Here is a 21947-nt window from a genome sequence, read left to right as displayed (position 1 = left end):
TGTGTCCATCACGAGAAAGACAGTGACATGAGGTGTGTGTCCATCATGAGAAAGACAGTGACATGGGGTGTGTGTCCATCATGAGAAAGACAGTGACATGAGGTGTGTGTCCATCACGAGAAAGACAGTGACATGGGGTGTGTGTCCATCATGAGAAAGACAGTGACATGAGGTGTGTGTCCATCATGAGAAAGACAGTGACATGAGGTGTGTGTCCATCATGAGAAATGCAGTGACATGAGGTGTGTGTCCATCATGAGAGAGACAGTGACATGAGGTGTGTCCATCATGAGAAAGACAGTGACATGAGGTGTGTCCATCATGAGAAAGACAGTGACATGAGGTGTGTGTCCATCATGAGAAAGACAGTGACATGAGGTGTGTGTCCATCATGAGAAAGACAGTGACATGAGGTGTGTGTCCATCATGAGAAAGAGAGTGACATGAGGTGTATGTCCATCATGAGAAAGACAGTGACATGAGGTGTGTCCATCATGAGAAAGACAGTGACATGAGGTGTGTGTCCATCATGAGAAAGAGAGTGACATGAGATGTGTGTCCATCATGAGAAAGACAATGACATGAGGTGTTTGTCCATCACGAGAAAGACGGTGACATGAGGTGTGTGTCCATCATGAGAAAGACAGTGACATGAGGTGTGTGTCCATCACGAGAAAGACAGTGACATGAGATGTGTGTCCATCATGAGAAAGAGAGTGACATGAGATGTGTGTCCATCATGAGAAAGATAGTGACATGAGGTGTTTGTCCATCACGAGAAAGACAGTGACATGAGGTGTGTGTCCATCATGAGAAAGACAGTGACATGAGGTGTGTGTCCATTATGAGAAAGACAGTGACATGAGGTGTGTGTCCATCATGAGAAAGACAGTGACATGAGGTGTGTGTCCATCATGAGAAAGACAGTGACATGAGGTGTGTGTCCATTATGAGAAAGACAGTGACATGAGGTGTGTGTCCATTATGAGAAAGACAGTGACATGAGATGTGTGTCCATTATGAGAAAGACAGTGACATGAGGTGTGGGTCCATCATGAGAAAGACAGTGACATGAGATGTGTGTCCATCATGAGAAAGACAGTGACATGAGGTGTGTCCATTATGAGAAAGAGAGTGACATGAGGTGTGTCCATCATGAGAAAGACAGTGGCATGAGGTGTGTGTCCATCATGAGAAAGACAGTGACATGAGGTGTGTGTCCATCATGAGAAAGACAGTGACATGAGGTGTGTGTCCATCATGAGAAAGGCAGTGACATGAGGTGTGTGTCCATCATGAGAAAGGCAGTGACATGAGGTGTGTGTCCATTATGAGAAAGACAGTGACATGAGGTGTGTGTCCATTATGAGAAAGACAGTGACATGAGGTGTGTGTCCATCACGAGAAAGACAGTGACATGAGGTGTGTGTCCATCATGAGAAAGACAGTGACATGGGGTGTGTGTCCATCATGAGAAAGACAGTGACATGAGGTGTGTGTCCATCACGAGAAAGACAGTGACATGGGGTGTGTGTCCATCATGAGAAAGACAGTGACATGAGGTGTGTGTCCATCATGAGAAAGACAGTGACATGAGGTGTGTGTCCATCATGAGAAATGCAGTGACATGAGGTGTGTGTCCATCATGAGAGAGACAGTGACATGAGGTGTGTCCATCATGAGAAAGACAGTGACATGAGGTGTGTCCATCATGAGAAAGACAGTGACATGAGGTGTGTGTCCATCATGAGAAAGACAGTGACATGAGGTGTGTGTCCATCATGAGAAAGACAGTGACATGAGGTGTGTGTCCATCATGAGAAAGAGAGTGACATGAGGTGTATGTCCATCATGAGAAAGACAGTGACATGAGGTGTGTCCATCATGAGAAAGACAGTGACATGAGGTGTGTGTCCATCATGAGAAAGAGAGTGACATGAGATGTGTGTCCATCATGAGAAAGACAATGACATGAGGTGTTTGTCCATCACGAGAAAGACGGTGACATGAGGTGTGTGTCCATCATGAGAAAGACAGTGACATGAGGTGTGTGTCCATCACGAGAAAGACAGTGACATGAGATGTGTGTCCATCATGAGAAAGAGAGTGACATGAGATGTGTGTCCATCATGAGAAAGATAGTGACATGAGGTGTTTGTCCATCACGAGAAAGACAGTGACATGAGGTGTGTGTCCATCATGAGAAAGACAGTGACATGAGGTGTGTGTCCATTATGAGAAAGACAGTGACATGAGGTGTGTGTCCATTATGAGAAAGACAGTGACATGAGATGTGTGTCCATTATGAGAAAGACAGTGACATGAGGTGTGGGTCCATCATGAGAAAGACAGTGACATGAGATGTGTGTCCATTATGAGAAAGACAGTGACATGAGATGTGTGTCCATTATGAGAAAGACAGTGACATGAGGTGTGTGTCCATCATGAGAAAGACAGTGACATGAGGTGTGTCCATCATGAGAAAGAGAGTGACATGAGGTGTGTTCATCATGAGAAAGACAGTGACATGAGGTGTGTGTCCATCATGAGAAAGACAGTGACATGAGGTGTGTGTCCATCATGAGAAAGAGAGTGACATGAGGTGTGTGTCCATCATGAGAAAGAGAGTGACATGAGGTGTGTGTCCATCATGAGAAAGACAGTGACATGAGGTGTGTGTCCATCATGAGAAAGACAGTGACATGAGATGTGTGTCCATCATGAGAAAGACAGTGACATGAGGTGTGTGTCCATCATGAGAAAGACAGTGACATGAGGTGTGTGTCCATCATGAGAAAGACAGTGACATGAGGTGTGTGTCCATCATGAGAAAGACAGTGACATGAGGTGTGTGTCCATCATGAGAAAGACAGTGACATGAGGTGTGTGTCCATCATGAGAAAGACAGTGACATGAGGTGTGTGTCCATCATGAGAAAGACAGTGACATGAGGTGTGTCCATCACGAGAAAGACAGTGACATGAGGTGTGTGTCCATCATGAGAAAGAGAGTGACATGAGATGTGTGTCCATCATGAGAAAGATAGTGACATGAGGTGTTTGTCCATCATGAGAAAGACAGTGACATGAGGTGTGTGTCCATCATGAGAAAGAGAGTGACATGAGGTGTGTGTCCATCATGAGAAAGAGAGTGACATGAGGTGTGTGTCCATCATGAGAAAGACAGTGACATGAGGTGTGTGTCCATCATGAGAAAGACAGTGACATGAGATGTGTGTCCATCATGAGAAAGACAGTGACATGAGGTGTGTGTCCATCATGAGAAAGACAGTGACATGAGGTGTGTGTCCATCATGAGAAAGACAGTGACATGAGGTGTGTGTCCATCATGAGAAAGACAGTGACATGAGGTGTGTCCATCACGAGAAAGACAGTGACATGAGATGTGTGTCCATCATGAGAAAGAGAGTGACATGAGATGTGTGTCCATCATGAGAAAGACAGTGACATGAGGTGTGTGTCCATCATGAGAAAGACAGTGACATGAGATGTGTGTCCATCATGAGAAAGACAGTGACATGAGGTGTGTGTCCATCATGAGAAAGAGAGTGACATGAGGTGTGTGTCCATCATGAGAAAGACAGTGACATGAGGTGTGTGTCCATCATGAGAAAGACAGTGACATGAGATGTGTGTCCATCATGAGAAAGACAGTGACATGAGGTGTGTGTCCATCATGAGAAAGACAGTGACATGAGGTGTGTGTCCATCATGAGAAAGACAGTGACATGAGGTGTGTGTCCATCATGAGAAAGACAGTGACATGAGGTGTGTGTCCATCATGAGAAAGACAGTGACATGAGGTGTGTCCATCACGAGAAAGACAGTGACATGAGATGTGTGTCCATCATGAGAAAGAGAGTGACATGAGATGTGTGTCCATCATGAGAAAGATAGTGACATGAGGTGTTTGTCCATCATGAGAAAGACAGTGACATGAGGTGTGTCCATTATGAGAAAGACAGTGACATGAGATGTGTGTCCATTATGAGAAAGACAGTGACATGAGGTGTGTGTCCATCATGAGAAAGACAGTGACATGAGGTGTGTGTCCATCATGAGAAAGACAGTGACATGAGGTGTGTGTCCATCATGAGAAAGACAGTGACATGAGATGTGTGTCCATCATGAGAAAGACAGTGACATGAGGTGTGTGTCCATCATGAGAAAGAGAGTGACATGAGGTGTGTGTCCATCATGAGAAAGACAGTGACATGAGGTGTGTGTCCATCATGAGAAAGACAGTGACATGAGGTGTGTGTCCATCATGAGAAAGACAGTGACATGAGGTGTGTGTCCATCATGAGAAAGACAGTGACATGAGGTGTGTGTCCATCATGAGAAAGACAGTGACATGAGGTGTGTGTCCATCATGAGAAAGACAGTGACATGAGGTGTGTTCATCATGAGAAAGACAGTGACATGAGGTGTGTGTCCATCATGAGAAAGACAGTGACATGAGGTGTGTGTCCCCTCATGAGAAAGACAGTGACATGAGGTGTGTGTCCATCATGAGAAAGACAGTGACATGAGGTGTGTCCATCATGAGAAAGACAGTGACATGAGGTGTGTGTCCATCATGAGAAAGACAGTGACATGAGGTGTGTCCCTCACAGGCACGGTGATGACTCCCAACTTTGTGCGTTCAGCCAAGCTCAGCGTGTCTCCGTACTGCGACTGCAGCAAGAGCGGCAACAGCAAGGACGACTGCGACAAGCTCACCACCTTCTTCACCGACAACACGTGTCTCCGTAAGATCTCCTCCACTTCTTCTCATGCGCGCCCAAAGACATTCTCATACTTGACATGAGATCTCATGTTTTCCTGCTCTGCCGGAGAAAAACAAGTGATTATTACATTTTAACAGACGCGTAGATATTAAAACAGAAAATAAGTAGATATCAACAGTAAATGAACAAGTAGAAATAATAATCCATGTTTACAGTTTGTCCCTCACAATGTGTACAAAATAAAAGGTGTATAAATGAGACAATATGTCACTGCATACGTCAGCAGACTAATTAGGAGTCTTTGTTTGTTTATTTACTACTAAAAGTATGTGTCAGGTTCAAACACTGATGACATCTATTAACCAGACAAGAAGCAAGGAATCATGCAGAGACAGAGTTCAATTTTGCTCAATGAGGATAATAATAATAAGGGATTAGATTTATATCGCGCTTTTCTATTGTTAGATACTCAAAGCGCTCACAGAGAAGTGGGAAGCCATCATTCATTCACACCTGGTGGTGGTAAGCTACATCTGTAGCCACAGCTGCCTTGGGGTAGACTGACGAAAGCGTGGCTGCCAGTTTCATTCACCAGTGTGAGCGGCACCGGGGGCAAAGGGTGAAGTGTCCTGCCCAAGGACACAACGGCAGCGATTTGGATGTTAATAGGTGGGAAGCGAACCTGCAACCCTCAGGTTTCTGGCACGGCCGCTCTACCCACTACACCATGCCGCCTCTCCGTAGGAGAGACGTATTGGGCTATAACTTCAGTTCCAGTTCCAATTTGCGCTCTAAGGCACAGCCCACATGCTCCCCTATTTATTTGTGGGGTCCTTGGTTACGTCACTGAGGCTGCTGCTGAAGGAAGGGGGGTGTAATTTCAGCAGCCCTAAGTAGACACAATATAAGAATATTCCAAAATGAATATGTGCTGACACTCGTGATATCGCCCTGTCTCTGCTTTGTCCGCGTCCGTACAAAGACTGATACGGGACGATGTCCCTTTGCACAGATAGAAAAGTACAACTTCAGCACAATTGATAGTAACTACAGCAACGGCCTTTAAGCACAAAAGTTGTGTTATAACTTATACATAATTACTCTAACAGTATGTTCACTATTTTATTTAAGGACTAAATTGCATATGTTTGATGACGTTTTTTTGTGGTCCCCTTTATTTGGAAAAGTATCAAAATACATGTTGGTTGCAAAATACTGGTATCGGGACAACCCTAGCGACCCGTAGTCCGGAATACGATTTTTTTTTTTTTTTACAGTTTAGTTGCTGTTCTGCGGGCCAGGGCTGAGCAGTCTGGTTGTCATGGCAACGGGTTGTGGAGTCAGGTTAAGTGGGGACCCAACATGTCCGCTGTTCTGTCATGAAGGGCCAACTTTTCATTACTTCTGTCTTTATTTATTCCATTCTTTGTCTCGGCTGCTCACCTACACACACACACACACACACACACACACACACACACACACACACACACACACACACACACACACAGAGTCTGCTCTCATTAAGCCCGACTCAGCAGTAACGGGAGCCGACAGGCGGCATGACAACATCCCCGCGGCCGCAGGGTCGTCTCTGGAAGGCCGGGGGAGAAAGAAAGTCCATAAAAGGAAAATGAAAGATTGTCTTGTTTTGATGTTGGCACATAGCAACAGTTTGATCGAAGGTGTGTCAGAGGACAAGAAGACAATATTAACGCTGCAAGCAGAGTTACAAGCAGTTTTGTCAGTTTTTTTCCTAGGGGGCGCTAGAGCGCAATTTTGAGTTTTGGGGTTTGTTTTTTTTATTAGATTGCAATTTTTGCCAGTCCTGATGTGTGTGTCCAGTTTGGTGAGTTTTGAAGCATTTTAAGGGGGTCAAATTACAGCTCAAAGAGGCAAAAATGACATTTTTTAGGAAACTTTTGTTTTGAAGGGGTTTTTGCAAACTTCCTGTTGATTTTTGTTGAAGAAGGTCAGTATATGAAGTCTAGGTCTAAGTGAGACCTACATAGAGGTTTTTGTTTCATGTCTCTACGACATTCCTAACAGAAGTTACCAGCAGTTTTGTCTGTGTTTTTTTCCCTAGGGGGCGCTAGAGGTGGGTTTTGGTTTTTTGATTAGATTCGCCATTCCTGATGTGTGTGTCAAATTTGGTGACTTTTGAAGCATGTTAAGGGGGTCAAATTACAGCTGCGGTATAGAAATAATAATAATAGAGAATAATAAAACCTTAGAAATACAATAGGGTCCTATGTCCTAAAGGGACATTCGGTCCCTAATAATAATAAAACCATAGAAATACAATAGGGTCCTCTGTCCCAAAGGACATCGGTCCCTAATAACAATAATAATAATAATAAAACCTTAGAAATTCAATAGGGTCCTCTGTCCCAAAGGGACATTCGGTCCTTAATAATAATAATAATAAAACCTTAGAAATTCAATAGGGTCCTCTGTCCCAAAGGGACATTCGGTCCCTAATAATAATAAAACCTTAAAAATACAATAGGGTCCTTTGTCCTAAAGGGACATCGGTCCCTAATAATAATAATAAAACCTTAGAAATTCAATAGGGTCCTCTGTCCTAAAGGGACATTCGGTCCTTAATAATAATAAAACCTTACAAATACAATAGGGTCCTCTGTCCCAAAGGGACTTTCGGTCCCTAATAATAATAGAACCTTAGAAATTCATTAGGGTCCTCTGTCCCAAAGGGACATTCAGCCCCTAATAATAATAATAAAACCTCAGAAATACAATAGGGTCCTCTCTCCCAAAGGGACATTCGGTCCCTAATAATAATAAAATATTACAAATTCAACAGGGTCCTCTGTCTCAAAGGGACATTCGGTCCCTAATAATAATAAAACCTTGGAAATACAATAGGTTCCTCTGTCCCAAAGGGACATTCGGTCCCTAATAATAATAAAACGATAGAAATACAATAGGGTCCTCTGTCCCAAAGGGACTTTCGGTTCGTAATAATAGTAAAACCTTAGAAATTAATTAGGGTCCTCTGTCCCAAAGGGACATTCGGTCCCTAATAATAATAAAACCTTAGAAATACAATAGGGTCCTCTGTCCTAAAGGGACATTCGGTCCCTTATAATAATAAAACCTTACAAATTCAATAGGGTCCTCTGCACCAAAGGAACATGGGTACCTAATAATAATAAAACCTTAGAAATAAAATAGGGTCCTCTGTCCCAAAGGGACATCGGTCCCTAATAATAATAATAAAACCTTAGAAATTCAATAGGGTCCTCTGTCCCAAAGGGACACTCAGTCCCTACTAATAATAAAACCTTATAAATTCAATAGGGTCCTCTGTTCCAAAGGGACTTTCGGTTCCTAATAATAATAAAACCTTAGAAATTCATTAGGGTCCTCTGTCCCAAAGGGACATTCGGTCCCTAATAATAATAAAAACTTAAAAGTACAATAGGGTCCTCTGTCCCAAAGGGACATTCGGTCCCTAATAATAATAAAACCTTAGAAATACAATAGGGTCCTCTGTCCCAAAGGGACATTCAGCCCCTAATAATAATAATAAAACCTCAGAAATACAATAGGGTCCTCTGTCCCAAAGGGACATTGGTCCCTAAAAATAATAAAACCTTAGAAATACAATAGGTTCCTCTTTCCCAAAGGGACATTTGTCCCCTAATAATAATAATAAAACCTCAGAAATACAACAGGGTCCTCTGGCCCAAAGGGACATTCGGTCCCTAATAATAATAAAATATTACAAATTCAATAGGGTCCTCTGTCCCAAAGGGACATTCGGTCCCTAATAATAATAAAACCATATAAATACAATAGGGTCCTCTGTCCCAAAGGGACTTTCGGTCCCTAATAATAATAAAACCATAGAAATACAATAGGGTCCTCTTTCCCAAAGGGACTTTCGGTTCCTAATAATAATAAAACCTTAGAAATTCAATAGGGTCCTCTGTCCCAAAGGGACATTTGGTCCCTAATAATAATAAAACCTTAGAAATACAATAGGGTCCTCTGTCCCAAAGGGACATTCGGTCCCTAATAATAATAAAACCTTAGAAATACAATAGGTTCCTCTGTCCCAAAGGGACTTTCGGTCCCTAATAATAATACAACTTTAGAAATACAATTGGGTCCTCTGTCCCAAAGGGACATTCGGTCCCTATTAATAATAAAACCTCAGAAATACAATATGGTCCTCGGTCCCAAAGGGAAATCGGTCCCTAATAATAATAAAACCTTAGAAATACAAGAGGGTCCTCGGTCCCTAAAAAGACAAAAGACAAAAAGACATCAAGCGGTCCCAGAAACCAAATACTTTCTTGTTTTCCACCTCTTGAAGCTTGAAGGCAGGATATTGTTATTCATATTTATGTTTATGACGTCTTGGTCCCCGAGGAAGTCGACTTCTCATCTTGGTGGAACACAACGTCTTTCCAGCTGAGGGCGGAAAGTCACAGATGTTTGATTTGCTCACGTTTATGAAATGTTGGCACTGGAGGTCATTTTACTTGCTTCCTGTAATCTTATTCAGGAATGTAACTTATTACTTGACTGTATACATTACTACTTAGTACTGTACAATAATGTACTGTAATAGAACCTGGTCAATTATGATTATGTTATACTATGGACTGTGGATCCAACATAATAGTGAGAGTCCAGTCCATAGTGGATCTAACATAATAGTGTGAGAGTCCAGTCCATAGTGGATCTAACATAATAGTGAGAGTCTAGTCAATAGTGGATCCAACATAATAGTAAGAGTCCAGTCCATAGTGGATCTAACATAATAGTGAGAGTCCAGTCCATAGTGGATCTAACATAATAGTGAGAGTCCAGTCCATAGTGGATCTAACATAATAGTGTGAGAGTCCAGTCCATAGTGGATCTAACATAATAGGTTGAGAGTCCAGTCCATAGTGGATCTAACATAATAGTGAGAGTCTAGTCAATAGTGGATCTAACATAATAGTGAGAGTCCAGTCCATAGTGGATCTAACATAATAGTGAGAGTCCAGTCCATAGTGGATCTAACATAATAGTGAGAGTCCAGTCCTTAGTGGATCTAACATAATAGTGAACGTCCTGTCCATAGTGGATCTAACATAATAGTGTGAGAGTCCAGTCCATAGTGGATCTAACATAATAGTGTGAGAGTCCAGTCCACAGTGGATCTAACATAATAGTGAGAGAGTCCAGTCCATAGTAGATCTAACATAATAGTGAGAGTCCAGTCCATAGTGGATCCTACATAATAGTAAGAGTCCAGTCCATAGTGGATCTTACATAATAGTAAGAGTCTAGTCCATAGTGGATCTAACATAATAGCGAGAGTCCAGTCCATAGTGGATCTAACATAATAGTGAGAGTCCAGTCCATAGTGGATCTAACATAATAGTGTGAGAGTCCAGTCCATAGTGGATCTAACATAATAGGTTGAGAGTCCAGTCCATAGTGGATCTAACATAATAGTGAGAGTCTAGTCAATAGTGGATCTAACATAATAGTGTGAGAGTCCAGTCCATAGTGGATCTAACATAATAGTGAGAGTCCAGTCCATAGTGGATCTAACATAATAGTGAGAGTCCAGTCCATAGTGGATCTAACATAATAGTGAGAGTCCAGTCCTTAGTGGATCTAACATAATAGTGAACGTCCTGTCCATAGTGGATCTAACATAATAGTGTGAGAGTCCAGTCCATAGTGGATCTAACATAATAGTGTGAGAGTCCAGTCCACAGTGGATCTAACATAATAGTGAGAGAGTCCAGTCCATAGTAGATCTAACATAATAGTGAGAGTCCAGTCCATAGTGGATCCTACATAATAGTAAGAGTCCAGTCCATAGTGGATCTTACATAATAGTAAGAGTCTAGTCCATAGTGGATCTAACATAATAGCGAGAGTCCAGTCCATAGTGGATCTAACATAATAGTGAGAGTCCAGTCCATAGTGGATCTAACATAATAGTGTGAGAGTCCAGTCCATAGTGGATCTAACATAATAGGTTGAGAGTCCAGTCCATAGTGGATCTAACATAATAGTGAGAGTCTAGTCAATAGTGGATCTAACATAATAGTGTGAGAGTCCAGTCCATAGTGGATCTAACATAATAGTGAGAGTCCAGTCCATAGTGGATCTAACATAATAGTGAGAGTCCAGTCCATAGTGGATCTAACATAATAGTGTGAGAGTCCAGTCCATAGTGGATCTAACATAATAGTGAGAGTCCAGTCCATAGTGGATCTAACATAATATTGAGAGTCCAGTCCATAGTGGATCTAACATAATAGGTTGAGAATCCAGTCCATAGTGGATCTAACATAATAGTGAGAGTCTAGTCAATAGTGGATCCAACATAATAGTAAGAGTCCAGTCCATAGTGGATCTAACATAATAGTGAGAGTCCAGTCCATAGTGGATCTAACATAATAGTAAGAGTCCAGTCCATAGTGGATCTAACATAATAGTGAGAGTCCAGTCCATAGTGGATCTAACATAATAGTGAGAGTCCATTCCATAATGGATCTAACATAATAGTGTGAGAGTCCAGTCTATAATGGATTTAACATAATAGTAAGAGTCCAGTCCATAGTGGATCTAACATAATAGTGTGAGAGTCCAGTCCATAGTGGATCTAACATAATAGTAAGAGTCCAGTCCATAGTGGATCTAAAATAATAGTGTGAGAGTCCAGTCCTTAGTGGATCTAACATAATAGTGTGAGAGTCCAGTCCATAGTGGATCTAACATAATAGTAAGAGTCCAGTCCATAGTGGATCTAAAATAATAGTGTGGGAGTCCAGTCCTTAGTGGATCTAACATAATAGTGAGAGAGTCCAGTCCATAGTGGATCTAACATAATAGTGTGAGAGTCTAGTCCATACGGGATCTAACATAATAGTGTGAGAGTCCAGTCCATAGTGGATCTAACATAATAGTGTGAGAGTCCAGTCCATAGTGGATGTAACATAATAGTGTGAGAGTCCAGTCCATAGTGGATCTAACATAATAGTAAGAGTCCAATCCATAGTGGATCTAACATAATAGTGTGAGAGTCCAGTCCTTAGTGGATCTAACATAATAGTGAGAGAGTCCAGTCCATAGTGGATCTAACATAATAGTAAGAGTCCAATCCATAGTGGATCTAAAATAATAGTGTGAGAGTCCAGTCCTTAGTGGATCTAACATAATAGTGAGAGAGTCCAGTCCATAGTGGATCCAACATAATAGTAAGAGTCCAGTCCATAGTGGATCTAACATAATAGTAAGAGTCCAATCCATAGTGGATCTAAAATAATAGTGTGAGAGTCCAGTCCTTAGTGGATCTAACATAATAGTGAGAGAGTCCAATCCATAGTGGATCTAACATAATAATGTGAGAGTCCAGTCCATAGTGGATGTAACATAATAGTGTGAGAGTCCAGTCCATAGTGGATCTAACATAATAGTAAGAGTCCAATCCATAGTGGATCTAAAATAATAGTGTGAGAGTCCAGTCCTTAGTGGATCTAACATAATAGTGAGAGAGTCCAGTCCATAGTGGATCCAACATAATAGTGAGAGTCCAGTCCATAGTGGATCTAACATAATAGTGTGAGAGTCCAGTCCATAGTGAATCTAACATAATAGTGTGAGAGTCCAGTCCATAGTGGATCTAACATAATAGTGATAGTCCAGTCCATAGTGGATCTAACATAATAGTGAGAGTCCAGTCTATAGTGGATGTAACATAATAGTGTGAGAGTGCAGAAATATAAAGAACATCTTAAATATTTGGACTATGGAATGCAAGAATATGAAGAAGGAAAAGTGAAATGTAGTCAAGGAAAAATGAGATGAAATAGCGGAAATAATAGAATCAAGTCACCAAGGTTATTAGAATTTGATGGACTTCTCAGAAAATCATAAGTGGCTTGGATGGAAGAGCGTTCAGAAACTCGAGGGTTCCGGGTGCGAATCCAGCTTCTCATCCAAGTGACGGCCCTTGTGTCCTTGAGCAAGACCCTTAACTCACAATCCTGTGGCACTGGACTTACCATATTTCCTTGAATTGGCGCGGGGGCGCTAATTAATTTAAAACCTTTTCTCACTGCGGTGCTTACCAAAGGCATGCGGTAAATTTAGGCCTGCGCTTATAAATTTGAGTGTGATGTAAGAATACCATCATGAAAAGCACATTTAATTAAAAAAAACATTATTATGGTCTTACCTTTACTTATAAACTAAGTCCATGCGCAGCTCCTTCTGATCAAAAGCATCGATAACTTGTTTATAGAAGTCTTCCTTATCTTTCTTCAGTTTTGAAAGTCTCTGTCTTGATGGACATCTTCCTTTATTACCTCCTGCTTCGATTGAAAGTCCAGTTTAGAAAACTGTTATATTTTAGATATGTAATCCTCCATGTTAAAAGTGCAAGGGGGAGGAAAAAATAAACGATCGCTGCTCACTCTTGCTGCTTGTTGTCACTTCTTCTGCAACTGGTAGTCGCAAGAAGGATCACTAGCGCCCTCTACCACCAGGAGGCGGGAGTCATTTAATGACTCATATTTGACACACGCAGCTACGGTATATTAATAAAACATAGCTGCTTACTGTTCTTTTTAGCATATTCAATAGCTTGGACCTTAAATCCTACTGAATAGCTCTTAATCTTCTTCCCTTTATGCCATTTCTAACTATTGAAATCAGCGTCCTCCATTTTGAAAATGATGACAGGTGAAGTGTCACTCGTGACGTGACGAGTTTGACCCGGCGGAAATTCTAGACATGCGCTAATAAAAATAATATTTTGCGAAATGAGGTTGATTGGCAACACTAAATGGGCCCTAGTGTGTGAATGTGAGTGTGAATGTTGTCCGTCTATCTGTGTTGGCCCTGCGATGAGGTGGCGACTTGTCCAGGGTGTACCCCGCCTTTCGCCCGATTGTAGCCGAGATAGGCGCCAGCGCCCCCCGCGACCCCGAAAGGGAATAAGTGGTAGAAAATGAATGGATGGATGGAGTTTGACCCGGTGTTAATCGTGAGCCGGCGGTAATGCTAAGCATGCGCTAATTATTTTGCGAAACAAGTTTGACCCGGCAGTAATTCTAGTCAGGTGCATACTATATACCCGGCGGCAATTCAAGGAAATACGGTACTTTTTTTACCATCTTATTGTGTTTGGTGTACACTGTTTCACCTTCTGGGGCACTGGAATTATTCTTGTATCATTTTATTTTGTGTGGTGTACACGGCATCCAAACTTCAATACACTGTTTCACCTTCTAGGGGCTATGGACTTATTTCAGCCTTCCAGGCGTGTAATAAGAACAGAAGTATTCAAGTGAATGGAAGAATTTGAGTTGAGTAAGTTTTAACCGTAATCACATTTGGAGGAAGGCATTGAACGACTTAGGTTAAGGGAAGAATGTTGCACAGGCAGGGTTGTTATTACTTCATTCAACACGGGAGAAAGGAGGACCTTAATGAGAAAACATCCATCCATCCATCCATCCATCCATTATCTTCCGCTTATCCGAGGTCGGGTCGCGGGGGCAACAGCCTAAGCAGGGAAACCCAGACTTCCCTCTCCCCAGCCACTTCGTCTAGCTCTTCCTGGGGGATCCCGAGGCGTTCCCAGGCTAGCCGGGAGACATAGTCTTCCCAACGTGTCCTGGGTCTTCCCCGTGGCCTCCTACCGGTTGGACGTGCCCTAAACACCTCCCTAGGGAGGCGTTCGGGTGGCATCCTGACCAGATGCCCGAACCACCTCATCTGGCTCCTCTCGATGTGGAGGAGGAGCGGCTTTACTTTGAGTTCCTCCCGGATGGCAGAGCTTCTCACCCTATCTCTAAGGGAGAGACCTGGAAACTAATTTGGGCCGCTTGTACCCGTGATCTTATCCTTTCGGTCATGACCCAAAGCTCATGACCATAGGTGAGGATGGGAACATAGATCGACCGGTAAATTGAGAGCTTTGCCTTCCGGCTCAGCTCCTTCTTCACCACAACGGATCGGTACAACGTCCGCATTACTGAAGACGCCGCACCGATCCGCCTGTCGATCTCACGATCCACTCTTCCCTCACTCGTGAACAAGACTCATAGGTACTTCAACTCCTGAGAAAACAGTACAACACAAAACAGCAACATCAGAATCAGAATCAGAATCATTTTTATTTGTCCGTTCCAACATGTACACATCAGAACTGAAATTACATTTTCGGCACAGTCCCGCTAAGAGCAGACACACGTTACAGGGGGGGGGGGGACAAGACGAGACCGCCGACGGATCAGCCGGTTACAGCGCTCCTTAAAAAGATAAGAAAAGGGTGGCATTAGGAAAGGGGGGGGTAGTAAAAAAATATCAGTCCAAGGCTAGACCCTCAGCAGAGGTCTAGTCTGAGTCCAAGGAAAAAAACCTCACATAGCATGGCACACATTAAACATAAATATATCACACCAACTTGCAACAGAGGGAGGGGTGGGTTTGCGCAGGCCCGCTGTTCGCTCTGTAGCGCCGCTCGGCCATTTCACAACCCCGGAGGAGATAAGCGTTGGTGAGGGTGTTGATTTGTGTGCGCATGCCCAATTAACTCGGGAGAGGTGAAGTGTTTTTGTATGGCTTTGGCCGATAATGTTCGGCTACAGATGTTGTTGACAAAAAGGAAGGTCAAAAGCGTCTGTCTTTGAGAAGTCTTCGGGAGATTTTCTTCAGAACAGCCTGCTCCATGGCAAGGCCATTCAGGGAGTCCGAATTGTAGATCAAAAGTTGTTTTCCTTCGAGAAGACAAAACATTGACTCGTCTTCTCTGCTTGTCCGTGCTGGACCTCTTTTAGTTCCAATTAATTATTCCTTCTCTGCAAACTTTTCCAAGATGAGATCCATTTTGCGATTCAACTCAGAAATCGCACAAGTCTGTGTTCCCACAGCCCGACCCAATCCTTCCATTGCGTTGAACAGCTGTTGGGCCCCTTGAGTGGCTGCCATCGTCTTCCGAATTTGTCGATACACCAGAGCAATGCCCAGCCCAATCAGCAAGTGCCCCGTGATCGCAGCTCCAAATAGGTAGATGTCTTCCACGTCCTCGATGGAAAGAGCTGAGAGGCACATGATCCTCCATGAGATCCAGGAGTCCCGCACGTAACCCGCTGCGATGGTTCCATTAGGGCAGCCAGGCTCCCCCGAACCTCTTTTTCTTGTCGAAAAGACTGTGTCATATACACAACATGAGATCAGGAGTGATGTAATGTCAACATGTTGTGTTGCCTGCAGGTAATGCCATCCAGGCTTTCGGGAACGGGACAGATATCGGGGTGCGGCCACCTATGTCACCTGCCCAGACCACCAGTGCCATCACCTCGCCGTACCAACGCAACCGCCAACGCAACAACATCGACAATCACATCAACACAGACACTGGAATATACCACTTCTGTGGAAGTTTACAGGTGCAGCACACACACGCATACACACACACACATACACACACACCCACACCCACACACACCCACACACCCACAGTTTGCAGGCCTCAGGGCTTTTTCTCATGAGTAAACAATGAGTAAATGTTTCCATGGGCTGTGTATGGAAATATAAAAATATTCCTCATGCTAATGTGACTTTTGGGAGCATCCAGGTATTAGGCAGAACCCAAACAGGACTGCATTTGTTCCGAGTTGATGTCTTTTTGAATTGTAAATACGAAACATTAGAATTATTCTAATCATATTTACTTTCTAGCCAAGTAAAGGTTAAAGCCTCATCTTTGATTTAGAGCTTCAGAGCCCCAAACCACTACTCCTACTCCTACCAATACTATTATTGAACTACTAATACTTCTACTAGTAATATTGCTGGGTCCTCGTCTGAGAATGAAGACCAGTCTGCCACAGCTGCTCCAAGGGAAGGAACCCAAAGCGGAACTCTGTTTCCTTCTTTGACTGAATGGTGATTGCTCTGTTGGTTTCAAGATCCTTCATGCCTTGTTCACACTGGTGCCTCCAGGGCTTGGTCGTGGACTGTTGCTTCCAAAGAGTTCACAGTGAAGTTGCACTTCTTAAGGTTTGCCTTCAGGGTGTCTTTATACCTTTAGAGGGGTCTTCCCTGGCCGTGATGCCCCTGTTTCAATTGTCCATATAGCAGCATCTTTGGAATCCTGTCAACTTCCATGTGGATACTACGTCCTCTCCATCTCAGTTGGCACTTGATGATCAAACACCCGATGCAGGGAAGGTCACACTTTTCCAGAACCTGGAGGACAGACACCTGATTTTGCTGATCTTCCGCAGACAAGGCCAGTAAAACTGCTCGAGCGGTTTGATGTGCCGGCGGTAAGGGGTCCATGTCTCGCAATAGATAGGTACACTCAGGACCCCGGCTATGTACACGGCAGTATTGGTGGAGAACGCATGCCGTAGACTCGCTAGAGTCTCTTTATCAGTCGGCCGAAGGCTGCGCTTGCTTTCCCAATGCGCTGAAATCAGGGATCTATTGTTTTTAACTGTGGTACCCAGTTAGCAGAGCTTTTCCACAGTCTTGAGCTAATGGTGCGGACTAAACCATGGCTTTAGTCTTTCCCAGACTGATTGCCAGTCCGAATGGCCTTCAGGCAGCTGCAAAGCAATCCATCAAGAACTGTATGTATTTGTGGGAGTGTGAAACCAGTGCACTTTTCTTCGCGAATAGGAATTCAGGTATTGTGGCCTCGAACACTTTGGTTTTCGTTTGAAGTCTCGGCATGTTGAAGAGTTTCTGATAAGTGCGGAACTGAATGTACACACCTCTGTCACTGAAGGCATCAAACATCATCAATGAAAACAGGAGAGAGAATAAGGTCTGGGAAAGCACACAGCCCTGCTTTACTCCATTGCTCACCTGGAAGGGATAAGAGGTTTCACCGTTCTCTTGGACTCTGGCTTGCATGCCGTCATGGAAAGAGGCGATCAGTGGTGTCAGCAACGTCTGCAGAATCAGGGGCCGTTCCGGCTCACGGTATCAAAGACCTTGGTGAGATCTATAAATACCACATGGAGCTCCTGCTCACCGCTTTTCTCTTGCAGCTGACGGAGAGCAAAGACCATGTCACCGGTGCCCCTGCCGATGATCTCAGCGATGTGACTGATGAGTCTGTTGAGGATGACGGTGGCAAGAATCTTCCCAGTGATGCACAGGAGTGATATCCCACCGTTGTTGTCTTAGGATGTCTCGTCTCCTTTCCCCATGTTTCCGTGCACGATAGATGCATCTTTGAAGTCTTGTGGGACTCTTCCAGTTTCCTCGATGGACCTGAACAGGGCCGTCAATTTCTCAAGGAGTATGCCACCTCTAATCTTGTATGTGTCAGCAGTAATTCCATCTGCACCTGTTGCCTTTCCAGGAGTTGTCTGATTTGAAGCCTTGGCAAGCTCAGCATTAGAAGGGAGATCTCTAATCAAATCTTTCACTGCTAGTTGTGGCAGTGATCATTTAGCTTTTCAGAAAAGGTTTAGGGCACTCTTGCAATGATCTGTCCAGTGAGCAAGTGTAACTGCCTTCTCTGTTAGCAGGGTCAATTGGTTAAAATATCTAGACTGGGGTTGAACCAGATGCCTTAGGTCCTCAAACAGTATGAGGCCCTGATGAAGTTTCTTCTTGTCATGGTTCTCGGCTGCTGCTTGTAGATCCTCAGCCTTCTTTTCACACCAGTCATTCTTCGTCTTCGGCAGGTTCTGCTGGAGAAGTTGCCTTGTCTGGTGGAAGTCCTGTTCCTTTTTGCTGCTGATCTCGTTCAAGGTGATCCTTGCGGGTCTTGTACAGCTTCTGAATGTCTTCCTCTTTTCCATCACACTAAACACGGCCTTTCCTCCACACGAAACCACTGGTATGAGCAGCAGTACTGTAGACGGCCTCAAGGAAGGACTTTCATTCCTCCTCCAAGCCGCGGCGCTCCTGTTCTATGTTGGACAGACTTTCCTGGACGCTCTGTGGTAGCACCTCCATGTTGGGGTTAGCCGAGTGATGTTCAGTTTCTTGAGGGGCTGTCTTTCTTTTCCACTTTAGCTGTATGTTCATCTTGCTACACACCAAGTAACATTGAGACCAGCAGTCTGTTCCTCTAATGCAGCGTGTAATGTCAACATAACACCGGTCTCTCTGGCGAACTATCGCATAGTTGCAACGGTAATACGATAGACCGAGTCCTTGTCCGGGGTGTCACCACCTCCAAAGTTATGATACTCCCGTACACTAAAGTAACGTCTGATCATTACCTTATAAAAGTTCTGACTCATTGTTAACAAGCTACTAATAAGCACTGCTTTAGCAGCCGCAACATTAATGTTGTCACAACTACGATTCTTGCTGGTTTACTGCCTTCGGTGACGGTACCATTCCCAGATTATGTGGGTTCTATCGATAATCTCACTAACAACTTTTACGATGCCCTGGCATGCGACTAAATTTGAGGTTTCCCATCAAGCAACTACTACTACTACTACTACTACCACTGTACTGCTAATACTACGACTGAACAACTAATACTACAACTGAATTATTAATACTACTATTACTAAACTACTACTACTGTACTGCTAATACTATGACTAAACTACTAATGCTACCACTGTACTGGTAATACTACAACTGAACTACACCACTACTGAATTAATAATACTACTATTACTAAACTATTAGTACTACTACTGCACTGCTAACACTACAACTAAACTACTAATACTACCACTGTACTGGTAACACTATGACTGAACTACTAATACTACTACTGAATTATTAATGCTACTATTCCTAAACTACTACTACTGTACTGGTAATACTATGACGACTAATGCTACCACTCTGCTGGTAATACTACGACTGAACTACTAATAATACTACTGAACTATTAATTCTACTATTACTAAACTACTAACGCTACCACTGTACTGCTAATACTACGACTGAACTACTAATACGGCTGTACTGCTAATACTACATCTGAATTACTACTACTGTACTAATAATACTATGACTGAACTACTAATGCTACGACTGAACTACGACTACCACTACTGAACTGCTAATGCTAGGACTGAACTACAAATGCTACAACTGCACTGCTACTACTACAACTGAAATACTTCTACTATTACTACTGTAACGCTAATACTACGTCTGAATTACTAATACTGTACTAATAATGCTATGACTGAAGTACTACTGTAATGCTAATAGTACGACTGAACTACTAATGCTACCATGGTACTGCAAATATTAAGACTGAACTACTACTACCAATACTACTACTACTACTACTACTGTACTGCTAATGCTATGACTGAACTACTAATGCTACCACTGTACTGATAATGCTACAACTGAAATACTACTACTACTACTACTACTACTACTGTACTACTACTACTACTACTATTACTACTACTACTACTACAACTACTGTACTGTTAATACTACTACTAAACTACTAATGCTACCACTGTACTGCTAATACTAAGACGGAACTATTAATACTCCTACTGTACTGCTAATACTACGATTGAACTACTAGTACTACTACTGTTCTGCTAACAGAATGACTGAATTACTACTACTACTGTACTGCTAGTACTACGACTGAACTACTATTGCTACCACTGTACTGCTGATACTATGACTGTACTACTACTACTAATACTGTGCTGCTAATACTACATCTGAACAACTAATACTACCACTGTACTGTTAATACTATGACTGAACTACTACTACTAATACTGTGCTGCTAATTCTACATCTGAACAACTAATACTACCTCAGTACTGTTAATACTATGACTGAACTACTCATACTGTGCTGCTAATACTACGACTTAAAAACTAATACTACTACTGAACTATTAATACTACAACTATTAAACTACTAATACTACCACTGTACTGGTAACACTATGACTGAACTACTAATACTACTACTGAATTATTAATGCTACTATTCCTAAACTACTACTACTGTACTGGTAATACTATGACGACTAATGCTACCACTCTGCTGGTAATACTACGACTGAACTACTAATAATACTACTGAACTATTAATTCTACTATTACTAAACTACTAACGCTACCACTGTACTGCTAATACTACGACTGAACTACTAATACGGCTGTACTGCTAATACTACATCTGAATTACTACTACTGTACTAATAATACTATGACTGAACTACTAATGCTACGACTGAACTACGACTACCACTACTGAACTGCTAATGCTAGGACTGAACTACAAATGCTACAACTGCACTGCTACTACTACAACTGAAATACTTCTACTATTACTACTGTAACGCTAATACTACGTCTGAATTACTAATACTGTACTAATAATGCTATGACTGAAGTACTACTGTAATGCTAATAGTACGACTGAACTACTAATGCTACCATGGTACTGCAAATATTAAGACTGAACTACTACTACCAATACTACTACTACTACTACTACTGTACTGCTAATGCTATGACTGAACTACTAATGCTACCACTGTACTGATAATGCTACAACTGAAATACTACTACTACTACTACTACTACTACTGTACTACTACTACTACTACTATTACTACTACTACTACTACAACTACTGTACTGTTAATACTACTACTAAACTACTAATGCTACCACTGTACTGCTAATACTAAGACGGAACTATTAATACTCCTACTGTACTGCTAATACTACGATTGAACTACTAGTACTACTACTGTTCTGCTAACAGAATGACTGAATTACTACTACTACTGTACTGCTAGTACTACGACTGAACTACTATTGCTACCACTGTACTGCTGATACTATGACTGTACTACTACTACTAATACTGTGCTGCTAATACTACATCTGAACAACTAATACTACCACTGTACTGTTAATACTATGACTGAACTACTACTACTAATACTGTGCTGCTAATTCTACATCTGAACAACTAATACTACCTCAGTACTGTTAATACTATGACTGAACTACTCATACTGTGCTGCTAATACTACGACTTAAAAACTAATACTACTACTGAACTATTAATACTACAACTATTAAACTACTAATACTACCACCGTACTGCTGATACTATCATTAAACTACTAATACTATGACTGAACTACCACTACTACTGTATTGCGAATGCTACGACTGAATTACAAATAATACTACTGAACTTTTAAAACTACTATTAC

General features: G+C 42.4%; 1 protein-coding gene across 1 annotated transcript in view; it reads left to right on the top strand.

Annotated features, from left to right (window-relative positions):
* The window catches only part of LOC133559674 (GDNF family receptor alpha-1-like), a 160977-nt gene that overhangs the window by 127293 nt on the left and 11737 nt on the right, over positions 1-21947 (top strand). Inside the window, exons 7-8 of the mRNA XM_061911661.1 lie at positions 4637-4771; positions 16010-16185. Of these exons, the coding sequence (XP_061767645.1) occupies positions 4637-4771; positions 16010-16185 (311 nt within the window). The remainder of the gene's footprint in view (positions 1-4636; positions 4772-16009; positions 16186-21947) is intronic.

This window comes from Nerophis ophidion, linkage group LG09 (genome assembly GCF_033978795.1).
Source record: "Nerophis ophidion isolate RoL-2023_Sa linkage group LG09, RoL_Noph_v1.0, whole genome shotgun sequence".
Taxonomy (NCBI): domain Eukaryota; kingdom Metazoa; phylum Chordata; class Actinopteri; order Syngnathiformes; family Syngnathidae; genus Nerophis; species Nerophis ophidion.
The sequence above is the reverse complement of the archived record's forward strand: the minus strand, read 5'-3'. Positions and strand labels throughout refer to the sequence as shown.